Here is a 21,063-nt window from a genome sequence, read left to right on the forward strand (position 1 = left end):
TGTGTTTGTCACACAAACCGTTACCATGGTAGCTGCAATTTTACCAGAACCTTGCAGATCGAATAACCTTTCCATCATTCAAGCAATTAAAGTCAAATTTAGTATGTATCATTATCTACAAGTGTAGTTTTGTAAGACACCAATGTGCTAGTTTAAGGAAAATGTGTTGCCATGGTAACCACTCATATTTGTATCGAAATAAACCATTCAAGCTATGAAGGTCATATTTGGTGTGTATGATGGTCTTTAAGTGTAGTGATGCTGGGGGAAAGCATGTTTCCACTTGCTGTAAGTTTTATACTCAATGTCAACTCTGTAATTGTACAGTAAGCTAAAGTTATTCTGTTTCCAATTCGACAAGTGCACAAACTTGGTATTAACGTCATTGCCCTCATGACATCACATACTATAAAGCAACACTAGGGGCAGGGGTATTAATCACCTTCAGTGATAATTCTAGTGAAAGATTGACTTTAGGTTACAGTTCAGAATTATCAGCTATTTCTTTTTTTTTTTTTTCATAAATCTTACATGCAGCGAGATGGCAGCTATGCAAAGTTCTGAATCAGAAGACTCGGACAGTCAAAGTTTATCAGATGGAGATAGTTCAGCTCTTGCGGATGACATCTCAAAAGTGCTATCAAGACCAGGTGGGATTGTAATTGATTTTGTCAAATTGGTAGAAGATCAATATATTCACATTGTTTGTACAGTACACTAGTGTAGTAGATATTTACATGCACTCAAAGGAATGGCCCCTGAATCACTACCTATTCATATTCATGAACAGATTTGTGGTAATCCAGTAAGAAAGAAACTGCCTACTTGGTGTCTTTAATACTAGATTGAATGTTTACCAAAATGAGTAAATTCAAGTAGATATGTTTACAGTAACAAACAAAATTCAACCAAGGACATTTTTTTTTTCTTTTTATAGTGGTCATGCATTACATAGAAACAACTTGATTCTGTGGAATTTTGTTAAAGTGTTCAATGCAATACCTGTTTGGTGTGTCTTTACCAAAACACTAAACCCAACTCATTTTTCGTTTATCCCCCTGAAAGGACCACTAATGGATGGGTTCCTTGCAAAACTGGCTCAAAGCATTAAAACAGAAGATCAAGCTGAACTACTGGGTTACAAACTTAAATTCACCGCGGCAGACATCAACCGCTTCCGTGCAACCAATCGCCTGGACGGTACTGTCACCCGCAAAGGGACACGACAGATGCTCTTTGAATGGCGTCGTAACGTGGAACCATGTCGTCAGGCAGCGGTCCTGCGAAAAGCTCTGCAAGGTATCGAGCTTGCCGATGCAAGCCATGATTTGCCTGGACAGAAGGAATCCTGTCAAGGTAGATATGATTCTGTCAGTGACAAACTCGTGAAATCATCCTGCAATAACCTGACAAAGGGACTCAAAGAGGATGTTGGTATATCCATGAATTTTCAGAGATGCTGTGACACCTGGGGCAACCTCTTAGAGATCCAAAATGCTAATAGATCACCATATTTATGTCCTGCTTGAATATTTTTGCAGAGGTTGTGAGTGTAAGATTGGCAATATTTGACATGAGAATTTTCCGTAAATCATTCCCAAAAACTTTTTACATTGGTGAACCCTATCAAAATCAAGTCTTCCAAATTCAACTTCTTTGATTCTAGAGCTAAGAAATAAAAACACAGAAGCAATTAAAAAAAGATAAGCGTATCATCTACTCCCCATCAAATTGCTGTGGCTTTTTTTTTTTCAACCCATGCTCTTCCAATAGCTATTCCCATAAGGATTCAGGATCTTCTATTATTTCTATTGATAATGGTGATAAGGGCATAAGGAGATTACCATGGCAGTGTACACATAAAATAGTGATATTTCATAGCAGAATTTGAACTCAATTTTCAAATTTAAGCTGAATTATTTCTGTACGTATTAATATTTCATTAAATCATATGTAATTTCCATGGATTGTTTTGTCCTCAAATACATATTTACAGTGTATATATTGGGAAACAAAATATATACAAATATCATACTGTATATGTGTTATTGTTCAATTTGTTTTTATTAAAAGTTTTTGTTCAAAAATATATGGCTCGCTCATAAGTTTGGGATGGATGTGGAATAATTGTCATATTTTTTGTTTATTTTCAATAGTGGGTGTCCTTTTTATTGTTTTGTTTACCATAGAGGAAAATAAATGTTACAAGAAATTAAACTTACATCAAATTGCTTTATCACTCCACATTTTTGTTTAGAGGATTAGAGCATTGATATTTTAAAATTGTGTGTTCATGTATGGGCCAATCAACCTTTACAGATTAATGGTAAAAAAATGCAAGCTGTATGTGTGAAATATGCCCCACTCGAGTCATGAGTTGCAGTAGAATATTTGAGGTTATATCAGCTGAGACAATTAGCAAAATTGCATGTGTATTTGTTTCAAATACACAGACATCTTTGATCAGAAGTTGCCTGTTGAGAAATGTGATTTTGCAATTCCCTCAGACGTGATCCAGCCACTTCATTCCTATGTGTCTCCAATGAGAAGGAAGTCTGTAGAGCAGTGCATTGTGCAAACCCTTAGAAGTCATTACAAGACAGTGCTATGCCCCATTCAACGCAGACCCTGGGATCCAACCGACTTTGTGGACCTCAAACAGTTGTTCACCCATGTGAATCTCGTCAAATACGACAGAGGCAGCGGTGAGCTAAAGAAGATACCCCTGGAACATTCTGTGGATGGCATTTTAGAACTGAAGGTGGACAGAGACGTTCCAATGAGACTGCTTATGACTGCTCCCGGTGGCCATGGGAAGACTTGTGCTGTAGCGAAGTTAGCCTATGACTGGGCACACAATGTGCCGGGGTCACCAATGCACGATGTGTTTGCTCTCTTTGTACTAAAGATGAGGGAGATAAAAGAAACTATGAGTCTCGGGGATGCAATTGTCAGTCAGTTAACAGGCGTTATTTCCGGAGTCACTCCGGAAGGAATCGAATCATTCATTGAAGAAAATCAGGACCAGTGTATGTTGATATGTGATGGCTATGATGAATTTGGAGGGAGCATCAAGACCAGAACCTTCAAGGGATGGACCAGTCTCATCCAGGTACTGAGAAATAAAAAACTGAAAGATTGCCGTGTCCTTGTCACCAGCAGGCCATTTCTTGAAGGGGACTTCCTTCAGGGAGAACTTGCTCGTACATATACAAAACTGGAGATTGAAGGGTTCTCAAGAGAATCAGCTACAGAACACATTGCCCGTTATTTTGCCTCTCGATCTAATTCCCGTGCTGGGGAAGATCTCCTGAAATATTTGAAAAAGAATGTGTTCCTCACAAGTCTTATTAAAGTGCCATTATTTTGCACAATGGTGTGCCACTTGTTTGAGGTAAATGCTCTATCTGACACTAGATCCATGTGTAGCCTGTTTAAAAACATAAACCACTTCCTGCTACATCATGCAATGTCAAAAGAAACCGACATTCTTCCTCGGAATACAGAACTCGACGATGTGATAAAAACCCTTGGGAAAGTCGCATTTCATGCACTGATGTCAGACAGCATGAATGCTCTTTTCAAGGACAAAGATTTTTCAGAATGTCCAGAATCTTTCACATCTGGTGTAAAACTTGCGATTCTGTCCTCCACCACAATCCCTCTGAAACATGTAGAGCACAACAATTTGCCAACTGCAACCACAGTGGAGTTCTTTCACAAACTGGAGCAAGAGTTCTGCGCCAGCATGTATCTATTGCATCAGCTGCATGAGGACCAAAACACCCGCCGATCGTTGTTCAGGCTCGGGAGACCTTTGCCTTCACCTCACCTGCAATGTATTAACACAGTAGCCAAGACGCTGGAGTTTAACAATGTGTTGTGTTTTCTGGCTGGAGCCAGTGCTTATGCCTGTCATGCAGTCTTTAAGCACATTGCCAAGCAGGCAAAGGACTTTGTGATGTTTTACAAATGCCAGCTAATACTGCATTGTATAGTCGAGGCAGACTCTACTTATATCACCAGGCGTGTGATCTGTGCCCTGCAAAAGTGCTTTTGGGATGGTATTTTGGATCTGTACCCACTGACAGATAGAATCCTAATGGGCATGGAACAGTTACCACAGGCAGTCAAGTCAAAGGTAAATCGTAGGACCCTCTAGTCTTTTCAGTACTGTCAATATCATTGCGATTGATGACATAAAAGTCACTCTCAACCATTACAATTGTTAGCATTATAGTCATCACAGTGATTATGAATGGATGATTATTGTTCTTTGTAGAAGCTTCCCTTTACATATGAAGACTTGTTTGATAAAAAGATTCAGTCACAGTAGCTCTTTCTCATTTTTTTTTTTTAATTGAGAAGATGAGAATGGCAGTGGATTGAACCAGAAAGAACTGCTTTCAAGTCTGCTTCTTTTTCTTTTTTTCCCTGGCTCCTGCAAAGTTGAGAGGGTAATGTGAGTGTGAACTATGCATCCCTTCTGGATCTGGCAGTTGTGCATCTCACAGAGTGATAATACTCTTTATTAAAAAAAAAAACCAAGTATCAAATATATGATGAGTGTGGTTTAAAAAAAGCAAATAATATTCGGCATGTGAAATTGTGTATTCTGTGTTTTTCTCTTGCAGATTACAACAGTTTTCATGTCAAGCACCAGCCTTTCTCTTGAAATGACTGGTAGACTCTGGTCTTGTCTGGTATCCTTTGACCATCTGCACAAGCTGTACCTCAATGCCGTGTCTCTCACTTCCAGCACCAGTCTACCACCTCTGCCATCCGTAAAGTACCTTGAGGTGTGGTCCCTGCCGGTGGAAACATTTGACCTCTTGATCGACCCCTTAAATCAGTTGGAGGAGCTGGAGGTTAGGATTGGATATGATGGCAATGCCTCTGACACGCTGACCCGCATTGCACAAGTCGTGTCGAGGACAGGGAAAACGCTTAGGTCCGTCACTATCAACGGAGTGCTGAATTGCACCAGGAGCCACGTGAGCCCAGATGAATGCCAAGACTTTGGCCAGTTGCTAAAGAACCAAGCCCCTCGCCTAGAAAGGCTCAAGCTGGTGGAGGTCAATGTAGCTGAATGTGGACTGGTTTCCCTCATCACATCTTGCCAACATTTAGCTTCTATGAAAGAGATTAGGTGATTTGCATATTCTTTTACAATGTATTTAATGTTGCAAGATGTTCCAAGTTAACTTTCTTCCTTGCCCATGACAATAGAGTCAATAAATGTTTGGCAACCTTGCCCCTTTTTGGTAAGTATAGCTGATCAGGTCTAGTTCATTCACCTCCGTGGGCAAGACACAAAATGCACATTATTACTATCTTCAAGGATGTAGTTCCCTGTAGGAAGTTAAACAGCACTGTGGTTGGATCAAACATGTTGCCCAGATAGTGGCTAAGGTATTCATACACCTGGGAATGTGGTGAATTCATATGGACAGAACATATTTGAGAAAGGATTCCTGTATTGAGACATGTCCATAATTATCATTATCAGCGATATTGCCGCCATCATCTACTACAAAAAGCCTCACAATCATATCATAACATACATGTACTTTCATAATGTTTTTGATGTAGTCCAAACTGTACCAGTGTGGATCTTCATACTTGACTTCAAGGTGTTCATAAAGTTTGATACTTCACACACAAAAGAGAAAAAAAAAGTAGAAGAGATGAAGATATTTAGAGTATAGATTTGTTGTACAAACTGCACCATTCTTTTTGTTTTGTATTTTAAACTCACAGTTTGGATCTCTGTGTGAGTATGGATGTTACAATTTTCCAGAATGCTGTGGAATCGTGTTCCAGTGCCAAGAAAGGTATTCTGGTTGCAGTGAAACATGTAAGTTATAATGCGTGCTACCTGGGGCTGCAACAACGGGTAGACATAGTGGCTAACAGGTTGAAACTAAGATTTATTCTGACAGTGATCTGCTTGTCTGTGTTTTTGCTTCTTTGAAGTGTTTTGAATATACAAAACTGTTTATAAGTCACTTCTGTCATTCTCTCTCTCTCTCTCTCTCACACACACTCTTCATTCTTGTATGTACATTCCCCATTTGTGAAACCATGCCAGCTGTGGCCCGTTACAATTACAATTACAAGTTACAATTATGGTAACTTTGCCATACAATGGTAACTTCCATGGAATTCTTGATTGTGATTGGCTGTTGAATATTGTTGCCATGGTAGTTACCATTGGATGGCAAAGTTACCATCATTGTAACTTTTATGCAACAGGCCTCGGGTGTTTTGACTGAAACAGTTGCATGCTAAACAGCAATCTCATTATTCAGGTATGAGTTTCTTCACCCCTCTGAATAATATTTTCCTTTCTTCTTTTAAACTCATTGTTATTCATTATTTCTTTGGTGGTCTTAATAGTTGCGTGAGTTATGACACTAAATATAATATCAAGGTAAATTCATTGCCGCCTTTGTTATGGAAGGAAATAAAGGAAAGTGAAATTCTGTGCCTAAGAGTTTGATGCATGGTGTGCTAATACCATTTTGATGCACATGTATTCATGAAGTGTAAGGCAATAATATAGTGTTAATGGGAAATGATACCCGGATATATATTTTTATATTTTAGTGATAAGAGGTTCTGTAATCCTATTGGTTAGTCAACCATGCAGTATTTCCTGCATTTTGTGAACGATGTCATTCCCCCTGTTGTATTTTTTGTTATGAGGTCTATGTCTTCATCAAAAAATTTACTGGAAAGATTCGACTGAAAGATAAATATTGTTGTTTGTTGCTTGTTCTCACAAAAATGGGGTAAATATCTACTGCCTAGCTCCATATTCAATGAAGCCAAATGGTGCCATATTCCATTCACCGTTTGCCGTGTACACAAAATGTGGTACCAGACTATAGATATTTCCCCAATTCCATCAACAGTCAGGGGGTAACAAAAGAGTATTGAGTGAATGCAGCTATACTAGTAGAATACAGTGGAAAAATGTGAGGGAATTAGGCCATCTGTTCAAAATTTATGAATTTTAAGGTTTTGGTGCTGCCGTACAGTGGACTCCTGTTATAACAAAGTCCTCAGGACCGCCAGTTTTCTTTCGTTATATCGGAATTTCGTTATAACCGAACAAATAAACAATAGAAACACATAGAGTGGATGACATTGCAGCCCAAATTTTTACTTCGTTGTAACCGTGTTTCGTTATAACGGGAGTGCACTGTATTTGGATAGGAAGGATTAGTTCTTGATGTCACTGCTGGACAGCAATACAAAGAATTATAAAGAAAATCCACAAAAAATTAATTATGGGTACTATTACCCTCTCCCCTGCTTTCTGCAAGAGATACGAGTCCAGCGTTCTTTCATTATACCAGAAATGCAAATACATGTATGCTGAATTCTCTCTATATTTTCTTATATCATTTTGCAGTGACCTCATGAACTCTTGTCTCCTCATTCAGCAATGACTGCACAAAACTTTTAAGAATTCCTAAATTGTCTGATTTTTCTCAAACTGCACAGATCTGTTCTACTGATATTACTACATTCATTCAATCCACATTCATATTTAGGTATCATTTTCCATTAGGTTTTTCTGTAATGAGACATACATTGTATTTGTAAGTGCTCACTTTCTTCCTTCGTAGAAACCCTCAAAATTTCTTTTAGTGTTCCATTTTATTTGTTCAGACTTATTTTCTAGCTAGGCAGTTTTCTACTTACTATTAGTGTTTACAGTCATTTTGTGAAATTGTTCTTGTAATGTATAAATCTATTTGATTATGTACTGTACTACAGTGTATATACTCATTAAGGTTGTAACTGCACTGTTTTTGGATGGCCTACAAAGGCAGAAACAGTCTTGAACATTTATTCTCTCTATCACTCTTTCAGCCTGAACATCCCAGGTTTTGTGCGACTGTCAAGCGCATCAAATGAAAATACCAGGAGATATGCCTTGCCACCAAAACACAACATGGTATGCTGTTCAATCTTCATAGTTCTTCCAATGTCGCTGCTACGACCATCAGACAAAAGAGCAATTTCCCCTCATTCCAAACTGTTGTTGAATAACAACGAACTTCTGAATTTCAAAAACAAACTACACTGTACTTGGATACCAGTATAATGTACTCTTTTACTGAAAACTTATTCCTATCGAATGTCTTTAACTGAAATGATTCATTTTCCATGTGTTACTAACTGGTGATCTTGGATCTACGTTGCTCATGGAGAAAAATCATGTATCATCAATTGCTTGTAGTCTGAATGATTTTGAACAACTGTGCATCACAGCTTGAAATGTGGCATCATTTTCTGTGACTAACATAATTGTTACAGTATAAGGGAAATACTTTGCTTATCTCAATACGTGGAACACTTCATGTGATAACACACTGTACATCTGGACTTGTGGATTTGACTTGCTTTGTTTTGTGCTCATGTGTACATCAAATATTGAGACACTTTTTTTTTTCACAACTTGCGAATACATTATGTGTATGTGTGGACATTGTGATATACATTGCCAACGTGCCAACTGACTGATTCCTGAAAGGATCATTATTGTGGAATGTGCCTATTGAGCAGTCGCAGATAGTGCTCTTGAGAGAGCAAGGTGAAAAATAATAGACTTAGAATAAATGGTGTATTGATGAATGGAACATAGAAATGGCCAAATGGATTGACAAACGGCGGATAGCTGGATCAACCTAGAATAACTTGTGTATTGATGAATGGAACAAAGAAATGGTCAAATGGATGGACAAACAGCGGATAGCTGGATCAACCTGGAATAAACAGTGTCATTGATGAATGGAACAAACAAAATGGCCAATTTGATGGACAAACAGTGGATAACTCGTGACACCAGGAGTCATTCTCCAGCTGCATTTAACTGTTTCTGCTGTGTTTAATTGTGAGTCAACAGGAGAGGATACAAAACCCATATCAGTGATAATAATGCCAACAATGACAATAAACTATTATGACAATAATGATGAAAATGTGGTCTTATTTACCCAGAGTAGCTTTGTCAGTATTTAATAACACTGCTCTCTCAGATGGCCTTGCTATGACTCTGCAGAGGAACATGTGAGCAAAACATCTTGTAAAAGGATGAACACACTCAGCAGGATTTGAACCATAGACCTTATGTTTACAAATTCAGAGCCGTACCCAATTTACCACCATGATCCCACAGGCAGAGTAATTGAACTTCTACCTTTAAAGAAGAAGAAAAATAATTATGCCTTAAAGTCTTGACTTTTTGCAGCAAAACGACTGCTTAGAAAAAAAAAAAATAATGAGACTGCTGAAAACCTGCCGCATGGCCAAATGGTGGCAGAATGTTTGCCTTTCATTGCAACCGGTGGTGGACAGAGTAAGCGTGTGATATTTTGTTGCTAAATGTAACAAATAAAGTGATGGCTTAACAAGTTTAATAAAGTGATGGATATAGTGATGGTTATACTTTCACCCATTTACTTGACATTGTGTGCACTGTGAGTCCTGTTTTTTTTAAGCTTACCTTCAAGCAAGCTTTTGTGATTGTTCACCAACTGACGCTCATTGCAGGGAGGTGCAGTTTTTTTTTTTTTCACATTTTCATCTTTTTGAAAATTAATGGCTTGTTTTTGGCCAAACTCTTTAGAAATCATCAAAAGGGTGGAGGAGTTCATCATAGTTTGCACATTGTGTTAGTGTCCCCAGGAGATCCCTGTGTTGCAAGCGCGCCGGAAGCAGTTTTGGATTTGGGGGGGGGGGGGGGGGCTCACGATAGACCATACATATGTTACACAATATACGCATACACACATACACACATATATACATGTATATAAATGTATATATATATATATATATATACACATATATATAATATCTATATATTCATTAAAATTAAACACACTATGTTTGTTTATATCAAATGAAGGAAATAACACTTCTGAGGGTAAGTTAAATGTAATAAATTTTGATAAATTTACATTTTTGTATTTCAGCTTACAAAACATGGATTTCTTGTCATTTTTTTGCTAATCAAGATATAGTGACAGCCCTATAGATAACGATTTATACCAACAAACTGAAGACTTGAAAAAATACTCTAAATTAGTACATGTACGCGCGAGTGAGCCGAAATTTGTATATTTCCGCGTCATCATTACGTTTTGTTCTTATCTTGTTTGATTTGTTTTGTTTTTTGTTTTATGTTTTTTTTTGCACCCCCGTATGTTAGAAACCGTTGGCACCCTCTTTTCATCCAATCGGCGATCGCTTCAGAACGAAAGAAATTGCAGCCGCTGCTCCATGTTACATTTTGCCTGCTAAATATAAAATGACATGCGTGAACACAATAGACATTGTCATTTTGTCCACATCATCTGAAATACGTTTTGTTCTTATCCTTTTTTTTTTTTGTGATAAATTTTGGCGAGCGAGCGCAGCGAGCGAGCGGATTTTTTTTTGTGTGTGTTTCACCTCATAAAACATGGAATTCTTGTCATTTTTTTTTTTTTGCTTATTAATTCTTACAATTCTAATCAAGATATAGTGACGGCCTTATAGATAACGATTTATACCAACAAACTGTGGACTTGAAAAAATACTCTAAATTAGTCAGTGGCATATCTAGGGAAAACGGCGCCCGGGGCAAGCGCGAAAATTGCGCCCCTAATTTCTGAAAAACTGTTCAACCCCAACCCCATCCCGGTAGGGACTTTAAAAAAGTCCACATGATATGCTCTTTTCAAGCACATAAAAGGGGTCTTTTGAGGGTGATTTAAATGTAATAAATTTTATTATTAAATCTTATTAAATCTTACAGTTCTAATCAAGATATAGTGACGGCCTTATAGATCACGATTTATACCAACAAACTGTGAGGACTTGAAAGAATACTCTAAATTAGTATGCGCGAATGAGCCGAAATTTGTATATTTCCGCGTCATCATCACGTTTTGTTCTTATTTTTTTTTTGTGATAAATATTGGCGAGCGAGCGCAGCGAAACAAATCCTTCCCATCCAAAAATCCGATACTTGGATATGCCCCTGGGACCTGGGACCGACAAACTTCTTCCTGCATGCAGTGACCATATACAGGACTGTGTTGGCAGGCCTGCGAGCAGGATTAGATTGGAGACACTGGGATGGCTGTCTGATCTCTTTGCCGATGTTTGCTATATAGCTTGGCAGGCATTCCTGTCTTGGGGATTGATTTGGGACCTCATGCAAAGTCAGCTGATCCGTCCATGTCAGATTCATTGCTGTTAGTCGCCTCAATCTCCACCAGACCGGGATCACAGATAGGAATGGGATTGCTGGTCCATTGTTTTATAGGACATTCTTCCACTTCGTATGCACTTAATGGCGGATGTTGGTTCCGTGTCTATAAGAAAGAATAACAAATACGTTGATATACCGTATTGCTTCATAAGTAGTTGTTTTTTGGTATTTTTTTTTTTTTAGGTGATCCATGAAAGTTCACGGAGCACATCTAGTGATCTTGTTATTGTACGAATTCTTTCTTTTACTTCTCGTAAAACAGTATAAAAGTCGCATTTATAGAGCATTTTAAAACAAATTTCTAGGGAATTAAACATAGTAAAAAAAATTACTGCGAATGGCTATCAATGTCACTCAACGATCCCTAGAATCCCCAAAGATTTCACGTAGATGATACATAAAGAAATACATGTAAGTAATTTAATGTAAAGGGTAATAATGAACAATAATATTATACAAAATATCGGACAAACTACGAATATCATAACTTCCACTGCCCACATATAGTATGCTTAGCTGCTTAATCCTCTTTAGATGAGCAAGTGTGTTCCTTCTCTTGCTATCTCCACAAGATATGAACTCATTGACAAGTTCATTCATGTCAGCTTTGTTTGCCTTTGTTTATAGTGCATTTAAAAACAAATCGATGGGAAATTAAACATAGAAAAAAAAATCACCGCGAAGGACTATGATCATAACTTGTGAAAACTTTTTATTTTACTAAGTTCGAGCAGACAGAGCGAGTGCTTCGGAATGTATATAGATTTTCACGTATGATTAATTAAATTTGTAATTACGGTATTGACTCAAAATAACAGAAGTCACATTATGTCATGCATTGTCCTTTCAGAAACCGTTCTCTTATACACTACCATGTATGCGCGAAGAAATCTAAGCGATGCAATAATTGGGTGCATGTTGGAGGCGTCAGTTAGAATGCGGATTGTTCTAAGTTGATTACGTTATCTTTTTTTTTTTTTTTTTGTTCGCATCATTGATACTGATTGATACTCAATGATGCTCTACTGCGAACAAACTTCTTTTTTTTTTTTCGTAGCAAATCTAAAGAAAAAGTACTTGAATATGACTCCAGACTACAGCTTTCGGTAAGACAGTAAACGTTGATAGCTGCTTCTAACGATGATCCATTATCAATGAGCTGAAACTGTTGGTAATGTTCATAGTAAAGTCACTGAGGTGTTACTCGTTCACCATCTTGGGATTGGCTATTTCCTTCATAAAGATTTCATAATGCGGATGAGCCGCTAGGTGCGTGGCGTGCATTATATAGGCTAGGTCAGCGCTTTCACTTTGCCATTCGGTTTTAGTCTGAAATGTATTCATTAAAAGCTTAAACGTGATCGCATTGTTCGAGCAATTAAAAATGTTCTTAAATGACTAGAAAGCTTTGAAGAAAGGGAAGAGAATAAAGGGTTTACTAAAGGTTTGTTTCAGAGGACACACTCGTCGAAGGGTGCGAGTCTTAAGGTATACACTTAATGTACTTGTAAGTGTAAGTGGCCCTGTAGGGGCGAAATTTCGCATTTTTTCAGGTATGAAACTGAAAATTTTTCAACAAGAAAAGTTATTTTGGTCTTTAGTGCTTAGGGACATTTGTGATAATGCGCTATACGTGTGTATAAATGTGAATTATCATTATTATTATTATTATTATCTAAATAATTGATTGAATTAGTTACAAGTATTTGTTTCCTTTCAGAGGGCACATGGGGGTGCACCCCCCCCCCCCCCCCTCCCCCCGCTTTCGGCGCCCTTGTGTGCTTCAGAGGGTGAGACAATGACATAATAATTACATATGGATTTCGTCCTGCGAATTTATTCAGATCCTGCACCTTGTTTCGCAAACATAGAATATGCAACAGTGCATGTGCGATCTTCATGCCTTTTCAACCTTTAAATAGCAAAGTGTTAATTTGAGGTTTCACATTTTTTTTTGTCTCCCTTTTCAAAATCCGTTGCAATAGAGGTAACATAGAAAAGAGACATTTTAGGCAATGCCAGTTTAGAAACGTTTGACTTCAATCTTTATATTATTGTTTAGCCGCTATACCAGCACACGTAATGTGAATCCTGACATTGCTTTGGGTGCGAAGTAGAGCTCTTTGGTGTGATGACACTACCGCTTGTCTACAACATACACACGGAAAGTTAAATGTCATTCTTAACGGAGAGTGTCAATAACAACAACACACAATTTTGACGTAACAAAAACAGATACATGACTATGAACAATAACGAAAACAGTTGAGAAAATTATAAATTCGTTTGAAAATCTAACTACGTGTATTGGGCTATGACAAAGTCATAACATAAAAGAAAAGTATTCGAGATTATGATCTTTAAAACTTAGACAAAGTTCAGGGAAGTTCATTTGTGGATCTCTTTGAATATTGGAGTCCCTACAGATAGCAACCGTGAATCTCGATCTCGCCAGTCCCACTTCTTGTCGTCTTGTGTCCAGATTTTATGCGATTCGTTCTTGTCTCGTTTCCTTGCCTTCCAAAACAGTTCAGCAGGGAGTTTTGTGGGGTTTTGTAGATTAGTGCATCTTCTGGGTCTTTTTATCCAAGGTCGAACCGAGCACCGTAGATTCGCTCTCTCTCTCTCTTTTTGCGGTATAGCTCGCGAACTTTATAGTAATTACTATTACGATGATGTTCCGATGGTGTTTTCGCTTGTCGTCAGCGGTACCCGTGGACTTCGTTTTCCCATCGTTTCGCGTTTGACACAACCTGTGACTGCAGTCGATGTCGCACTCCTCCACCGGAATTCCAAGTTCGTCATGACACACTTTCATGATGATGTCGTCTATGTCTTCTTTCTCGTCTTCTGGGATGCCAGCGAAAATCAGACTGTTCCTTCCAGAGTATTGCTCAGCTTCTTCCAATTCAGTTTCGATGTCTAGCTTTATTTTCTGTAGTTCTGTACTTTCCGTTGTGGTCGGGGTCGATGCTATATAGGATTAGTGTGGAAGGATCGTAGGAAAAAGTGAAATAAGTTGGCATATACGTCATATGAAACAAGACAAATGTTGATCTTTGTGAATTTGATATTTTCTTTTTCATTTCTTATTGAAAGGTCAAATACGGACCTTTTATGTGTCCAAAAAAAAAAAACACAACCAACAATAAGGTGTCCTATTTCACATAAGCGGTTCTGACGCCGTAGGTTTAAAAGAATAACATGAAGATCAACTATAGTAAGTCTTATGGACTAAAATAGAGTGAAATCTGACATCTGTTTATCTGAGTTACTTATTTCTGGAAAGCAGCAATTCGTTATTTTCCAACTAGTGAAAGAAGCGTTTATTCAAAATACCATTTAAATATATTGTACTGGATTGCAATGAAGAATTCGCCCTTAAAAGCCAAATCCTGAGGTGCACTTGACGCGGGCGATTATTAGCACATGTTGTCTATAAAGAGCGCCCCGACCGTGTTTTATTTCAGTTAAAGTCAACGTATAGCGCTATCTGCGTGTAAAGCTATCCACCAGTGTTTATGTAAAGTCATAATTTGGAGATGGCTGTGTGAAGGAGTAGTGAAGATAATACACGGTATCGTGTTGTGATACAAGTATAGGCCCCTATAATTTGAAAACAAGTGAAATATGAAAAAAACAACAACCTTGTTTATCTCTGCACGTCACCTGTAAACAGAAACCTTTCACGAGTGGCCTCGTGATTAAGTAAGAAACGGGGTGCATTGCTGATGGGCAGGCACAATAGACCGTCAAGTGCATTTCAACGCCAAGGTACTGTGGTTAGGAATTTTTCATGTCCAGATTAATTGAGGGTGTTGTACTTGTATCAAGACGTAGGTACCCATTGCTTGTGTGGTGTATAATAGGAACCTTCAATTATTGGTCGCGTAAACTGCGTATATACAATTCGTCTTTTAGTGAGTACAACCTTAATTGGGCATGTAACATAACTTTAGTTCATTCGAGTCTGCATGAAAACAATAGGCCTATATGCCTTTAGGTGTAATAATAGAGAGAGAGAGAAAGAAAGGAGAGAGATAGATATATTATTGTTTTTCCCGGCCAATTTCATTGTTTTGTTATTCAATTTCATATTAGAAGCATTCATTTTCGTCAAATTTGTTCAAGCATCGAAGTGCCATCATTCAAAATCGTTTTTCTTTGTTCAAATTGACAAATTCGGCAATCCTTATTAAAGGAGACCTCCGGATGATTTTCAGATGTTTACATTTGAACAACTCTAAATCAGTTGTACTGAGGACAGAGTTTCAGAATTTTTGATAAATGGCATGAAGAATAAGAATATTTTCAAAATTTAGAAAAAATTGCAATGAACAAGGATGACATCGCAGAGTCACCATAAGAATGCAGGAGTAGGGGCTCAAGGAAGCAGAGCAAAAGAAGAAGACATGCATATAGATTATGCACAGGTGAACTCGCAAGCAAGCGGTAGTGTATAAAGGAATAACAGTGCTACACTTCTGAAATATGTGAGCCTCCTATGTCATCATCCTTGTTCAATGTAATTTGTGTAAGGTTTTTCAAAGTATTGATTCTCTGTTCAAGAACCACAAATTCCACAAATCTATACATCGAGTTGTCGATTTATGCACTACATGATGTGAAATTATGAAAATCGTCTCGAATGCCCCTTTAAAGGGATGGTATAGTTTTGGTCGAGACCTAATTTCAGGTTTCTAACATCTTTTGGTGAGATAATGTAAAACCTCTCATGAAATATGAAAGAGCAAGTCATTCTTTGAGGAATTCAACGTTTATTTGATGAAAATTGGTTTTGAAATGGCTGAGATATCCAACAAGAGCGATTCTAATGAAGTGTGGGACCCACACTTTATTATGATCGCTATGTTTTACTTTGTTTTTGGATGATCAGTCATTCCAAACCCGATTTTCATCAAATAAAATTTGAATTCCTCTTAAAATGGTATGTTCTGTACTATATTATAAGTGTTTTCTTCGTATCTCGCAAAAAGTTAAAAACCCAATTCTCATCTCCACCAATACTGTACCATCCCTTTAAAGGTAGGGAATACCTTTTACAGACCTCCCAAAATGCAGCAAAACATTAAATATGAACCTCAGGGGATTTGTTTAGGCCACTGCTGAGAAATTTGGAAGTCAACAGTTATCTACAATTTGAATAATGCGCAAAACTCAACTGCTCAGTAGTTCTGTGTGTCAGCCACACTTAAGCCTTTTTGTTGCAGTCTTCTGTATTTTTTATCTATAAACACAAATCTAAAAGTATAAGAGCTGATGTAATAACATATAGAGTGTGTGGCAAGAATGTATATAGAAATGTTTGTAAGTTTTGATGAACTTTCTTCACAAAATATACATGATGGACACACATGCAGTGCATGGGTCTGCAAAGGTAACCTAGTAATGTACTGGAATTTACGGTGAGCCCCGAAAAAAATTCAATTCAAAATCTAACGGTCAATAAAAATGTACTAAATGTTACCTTCCACTTTCAATACTTTATGGGACTTTCTAAAATGATACCCTCTTCAACATACCACTGTATTTATACAACTCTTCATTTAAGGCATGCAAATGGGATTCCCTACCTTTAAATCTGTATTTGACCATTCTAATTCATCGAATGGGCATGTACTCTCAACAATATTTATTATTCAACCTCGTCTCGATCTGTCGCCAGCTCTTTTCGAGCATTCAAATTTGCATACGAATGGAAAACAAGTTCATAAAAATCATTGTGAGTGTATAGTTGTGGTCGATCGCACGCAAGTAATCAACAGAGACAATGTTTTACGGGAATATCGAAATCTCTTAGAATCATCTTTCTCTATGTCTGTTTGATTCCCTATCTATCATTCCATTCGGTAACAATGTGTATCATTCCTTTAGAAGGTCTGCTTCTTGTTTCATCTGTAGCATCCCTTCTCATAGGTCTGTACTCTCTGATACATTCCGTTACTACTGTCGTGGATAGGTGGTTAGGGGGCTGTGATGAATGAGTGGACGCAGGATTGTAGTTCACTTGACTTTATTGGTGTCAGTAAATCAACCCCCCCCCCCAAAAAAAAAAAAAAAACCTGCAAGAAACAGGAAAACAATCATAAGTTTGTATTCAACATCTCATTTCTTGATAAATTGATCCCCCCTTTTTTTTTTTGCAATACAAGAGCACTTCCCAAAATGTGAAAACTATATGTATATGTATTTTGCTAAATCTACAAATGTAATTACTTTCAATGCAGATCAAGATAGAAACTATGATGCAATCAGTGGCGTATCTAGGGGGGGGGGGCAAGGGGGGCACGTGCCCCGGGCGCCGCTCCTTGGGGCGCAAAAAAAAAAACGAAAAAAAAAAACGAAAAAAAAAGAAGAAAAAAAAAGAAAGAAAACGAAGAAGAAGAAGAAAAAAAGAAAAGAAGAAAAAAAGAAGATGAAAAAAAAAAACTCACCCGGAAGGGGGAGGGAGAATGGTGGGGGGGGGGGGGGGGGGGCAGAAAACCAAATCAGACAAGATAAAAACAAAACATGATGATGACGATGTCAAAATGACAATGTTTATTGTGTTCGCACAAAGATTCCATGTTCTGTGAGCTGAAATACAAAAATTTTCGGCTCGCTCGCCAAAATAAGGTAAGAACAAAACGTGATGATGACAAATGACAGTTTCTATTGTGTTCACACATGTCATCAGTACTGCATGTCATTTTATATTTAGCAGGCAAAATGTTTCACCGAGCAGCGGCTGCAATTTCATTCGTTCTGAAGCGATCGCCAATTGGATCAAAAGAGGGCGTCAACGGTTTCGAACATACGGGGGGGGGGGGTGCAAAAAAAAATCAAATTAAACAAGATAAGAACAAAACGTAATGATGACGCGGAAATATACAAATTTCGGCTCACTCGCTCGTACTAATTTAGAGTATTTTTTTCAAGTCCTCAGTTTGTTGGTATAAATCGTTATCTATAAGGTCGTCACTATAATTGTGAGATTTGATAAGCAAAAACTGACAAGAATTCCATGTTTTGTAAGCTGAAATACAAAAATTTTCGGCTCGCTCGCTGCGCTCGCTCGCCAAAATTTATATATAAAAAAAGATAAGAACAATACGTGATGATGACGAGGACATTTACAAATTTCAGCTCACTCGCGCGCACTAATTTAGAGCATTTTTTAAAGTCCTCAGTTTTTTGGTATAAATCGATATCTATAAGGCTGTCACTATATCTTGATTAGAATTGTAAGATTTGGTAAGCAAAAAATGACAAGAATTCCATGTTTTGTAAGCTGAAATACAAACATTTTCGGCTCGCTCGCTGCGCTCGCTCGCCAAAATCTATCAAAATTCATTACATTTAAATCACCCTCAAAAGATCCCTTTTAAGTGCTGAAAAAGTATCATGTGGACTGTGTTTAAAGTCCCTACCGGGATGGGGTTGGGGTTGAACACTTTTTCAGAAATTAGGGGCGCAATTTGCGTGCTTGCCCTAGTTTGCAGGCACAAACCCTTGTTGGTCGTAAAGGAGTCTGCGCCAAGACTACTACATGCACCACTTTGGCACTGTCCCATAGGCCCTGTGTTGAAGCTTCTCCATTGGGAGAGGCTGCAGTGTAGTGGTGCGTGTATTAGTCTTGGCGCATGCAGACTCCTATACGACCAACAAGGGTTTGTGCCTGCAAACTATGCTTGCCCCGGGCGCCGTTTTCCTTAGATACGCCACTGGATGCAATATACAATAAATAATTGTCTTCAACACTCGTGGACTCACTATCCACACAATTATCTCGAATATCCAAACTTCCCAGGATATCCACAAAACTCAATGACTCATTCATCGCCCGATACATGAACTAGTATTGTATCAATGAAACTCTAATCAACCACCATCTAAACTCGCATGTACCATCTAAACATGCACTCGAATAAACAATTTAACCATTACCCCATAGCGACTATCATCAATCATGTACATACCAATAATTACTTCCATGTATATGTTTAAATTTCTGCATACCAAAAGCTTTCCCGCTTTTTAGCAATAGATAAAACACCAAAAATATTCATAGTTGTATCATAAACAGCTGCACATTAAACAAACATGATGAACAATTGCTCATAAATAATTCATGCCTACCCTAAGTCAGGTAGCAACTCGCTCTTTGGAAGTATGAACCCTCATCCTCAGACATGTGAACACCAGTACCGGAGGGCTGAACATCTCACCCATGAACACTAAAAATAAATAAATTGATTCTTCAGTATACCACTGTACTATCATAATGTTCATTTAGGAACACAAAATTCAATTCTCTCCTATCAAACTTTACATAAATTTCTCAATCAAAGTTATAATCATTCAACTCAAAAAGTAAATCAATTATGAATTTACTTGACCATGCTTTGAATACAGTACTCATCAAAATTATGATCATTCTATACATTAAAGCATGAAATTACTATAAAAACCACTGATTAATTTATAAACTGGCACCATGTAACATCATTAAGTCATGGGCGCCGCCATTTTGAATAATCTAAATCATGGGCGCCGCCATTTTGAATTGACTCAAATTAAAACACCTTCCACCTAAATTCATACTTTATCAAACATACAATAATTACAATAATTGATTTCTCAATTCATATTATTTCTGTGAATAGAACAAAAATCACATCAAATCAAATTTCTCCCATTTACTTTCCAACAACCCAATTTATACTGTCATTAGTTTGGCTCAAACAAATTACACCCGACATCTGTCAGTTTTATAACAATGTATACAATTAACTAATAACAGATTTTTATACTGTCACAAATATATCTTTCTCTTGTTATCTATTGCAATATAAAGGACTTACAGTTTGTCTTGTCCAAATGAAATTGCCAAAAACCAAAAGACATCATAACAGGCAGAAAACAGCCAGATTCAACCCATATATTGCGGCAGGTTGCTTGTCCTATACGGTGCGAGAGTGCGAAGTGATGTGTATGTCGTGCAGTGTGCGGTGCAAGTGTCCAAATTTCCCGCGGTACATACGACCAGCACAAAGGGTGCATTCATGTGCAACTCAGATCCCTGGAAAATGACTAATATTCATCCGCCTACTCTCTATTTCTGTTTACAACAAAAATTTCCCAAAATTATAAAAATTATTCTTCTCACTCCTATTCCTAAACACACCAATCCAACCTTCCATTTTCCAACTACACATACCAAATTACGTATCACAAATAAGGAATTCATTAATTCCAGACACTAATTTCTGATACATCGGTGACATGGTCATCTTGAATACCTAAAACATTCCGAATTCCTGACTGTGATTACCAAGTACGTTCAACAAAGAGCGCTTTGTAAACAACTCCTGTTTCACAACAACTGTCTAATGAGCTGTAATAAACTCACAATAGCTAGTAGTCTTCAATAAAGTATTTTCATCACTTTCTCAATTTCCATTTCCCGTCACTACTTCCTTTTCTGGTCCATTCCTTGAAAACTACAGTATTTGCCTCCTTCATCAGGTTCTTCAACGCAATGACATCGAAAGATGCAAGAAACTGGCGAAGTTTTCCTCCACAAACGAACTTACTCTGAAGATACAGGCTCAGCCATCATCATCTGGCTTTCCCTTGTATACTTTGTGTGTGTCCAAGATACTGAGTGTACAACATAAATGTGCAGCACATACACAAATTCTACACACACACTACTTGGATGTATAGCTTATCATTATTCGTGGAGTGTTTCTCAAGTTCACCACAATGTCATTACTACTCTTTGT

General features: G+C 37.7%; 1 protein-coding gene across 1 annotated transcript; it reads left to right on the top strand.

The window, feature by feature from the left end:
• The first annotated feature begins 534 nt into the window (after positions 1-534).
• On the top strand, positions 535-9,481 carry LOC140233539 (uncharacterized). The gene is made up of 6 exons (XM_072313659.1): positions 535-650; positions 1,066-1,356; positions 2,508-4,141; positions 4,635-5,149; positions 5,761-5,857; positions 7,885-9,481. Exons 1-6 carry the CDS (start codon positions 542-544, stop codon positions 7,927-7,929), a joined length of 2,691 nt encoding a protein of 896 aa, XP_072169760.1. The 5' UTR covers positions 535-541; the 3' UTR covers positions 7,930-9,481.
• Positions 9,482-21,063: the final 11,582 nt, after the last annotated feature.

Source organism: Diadema setosum, chromosome 9 (genome assembly GCF_964275005.1).
Source record: "Diadema setosum chromosome 9, eeDiaSeto1, whole genome shotgun sequence".
NCBI lineage: Eukaryota > Metazoa > Echinodermata > Echinoidea > Diadematoida > Diadematidae > Diadema > Diadema setosum.

What these genes read in the sequence shown, in the direction of transcription:
- LOC140233539 (XM_072313659.1), top strand. Translation starts at nt 542, where the DNA reads ATGGCAGCTATGCAAAGTTCTGAATCAGAAGACTCGGACAGTCAAAGT. An exon ending in ACAGAAGGAATCCTGTCAAG is followed by an intron (nt 1,357 to 2,507) that starts GTAGATATGATT and finishes CAATTCCCTCAG; the next exon opens with ACGTGATCCAGCCACTTCAT. An exon ending in CACAGGCAGTCAAGTCAAAG is followed by an intron (nt 4,142 to 4,634) that starts GTAAATCGTAGG and finishes TTTCTCTTGCAG; the next exon opens with ATTACAACAGTTTTCATGTC.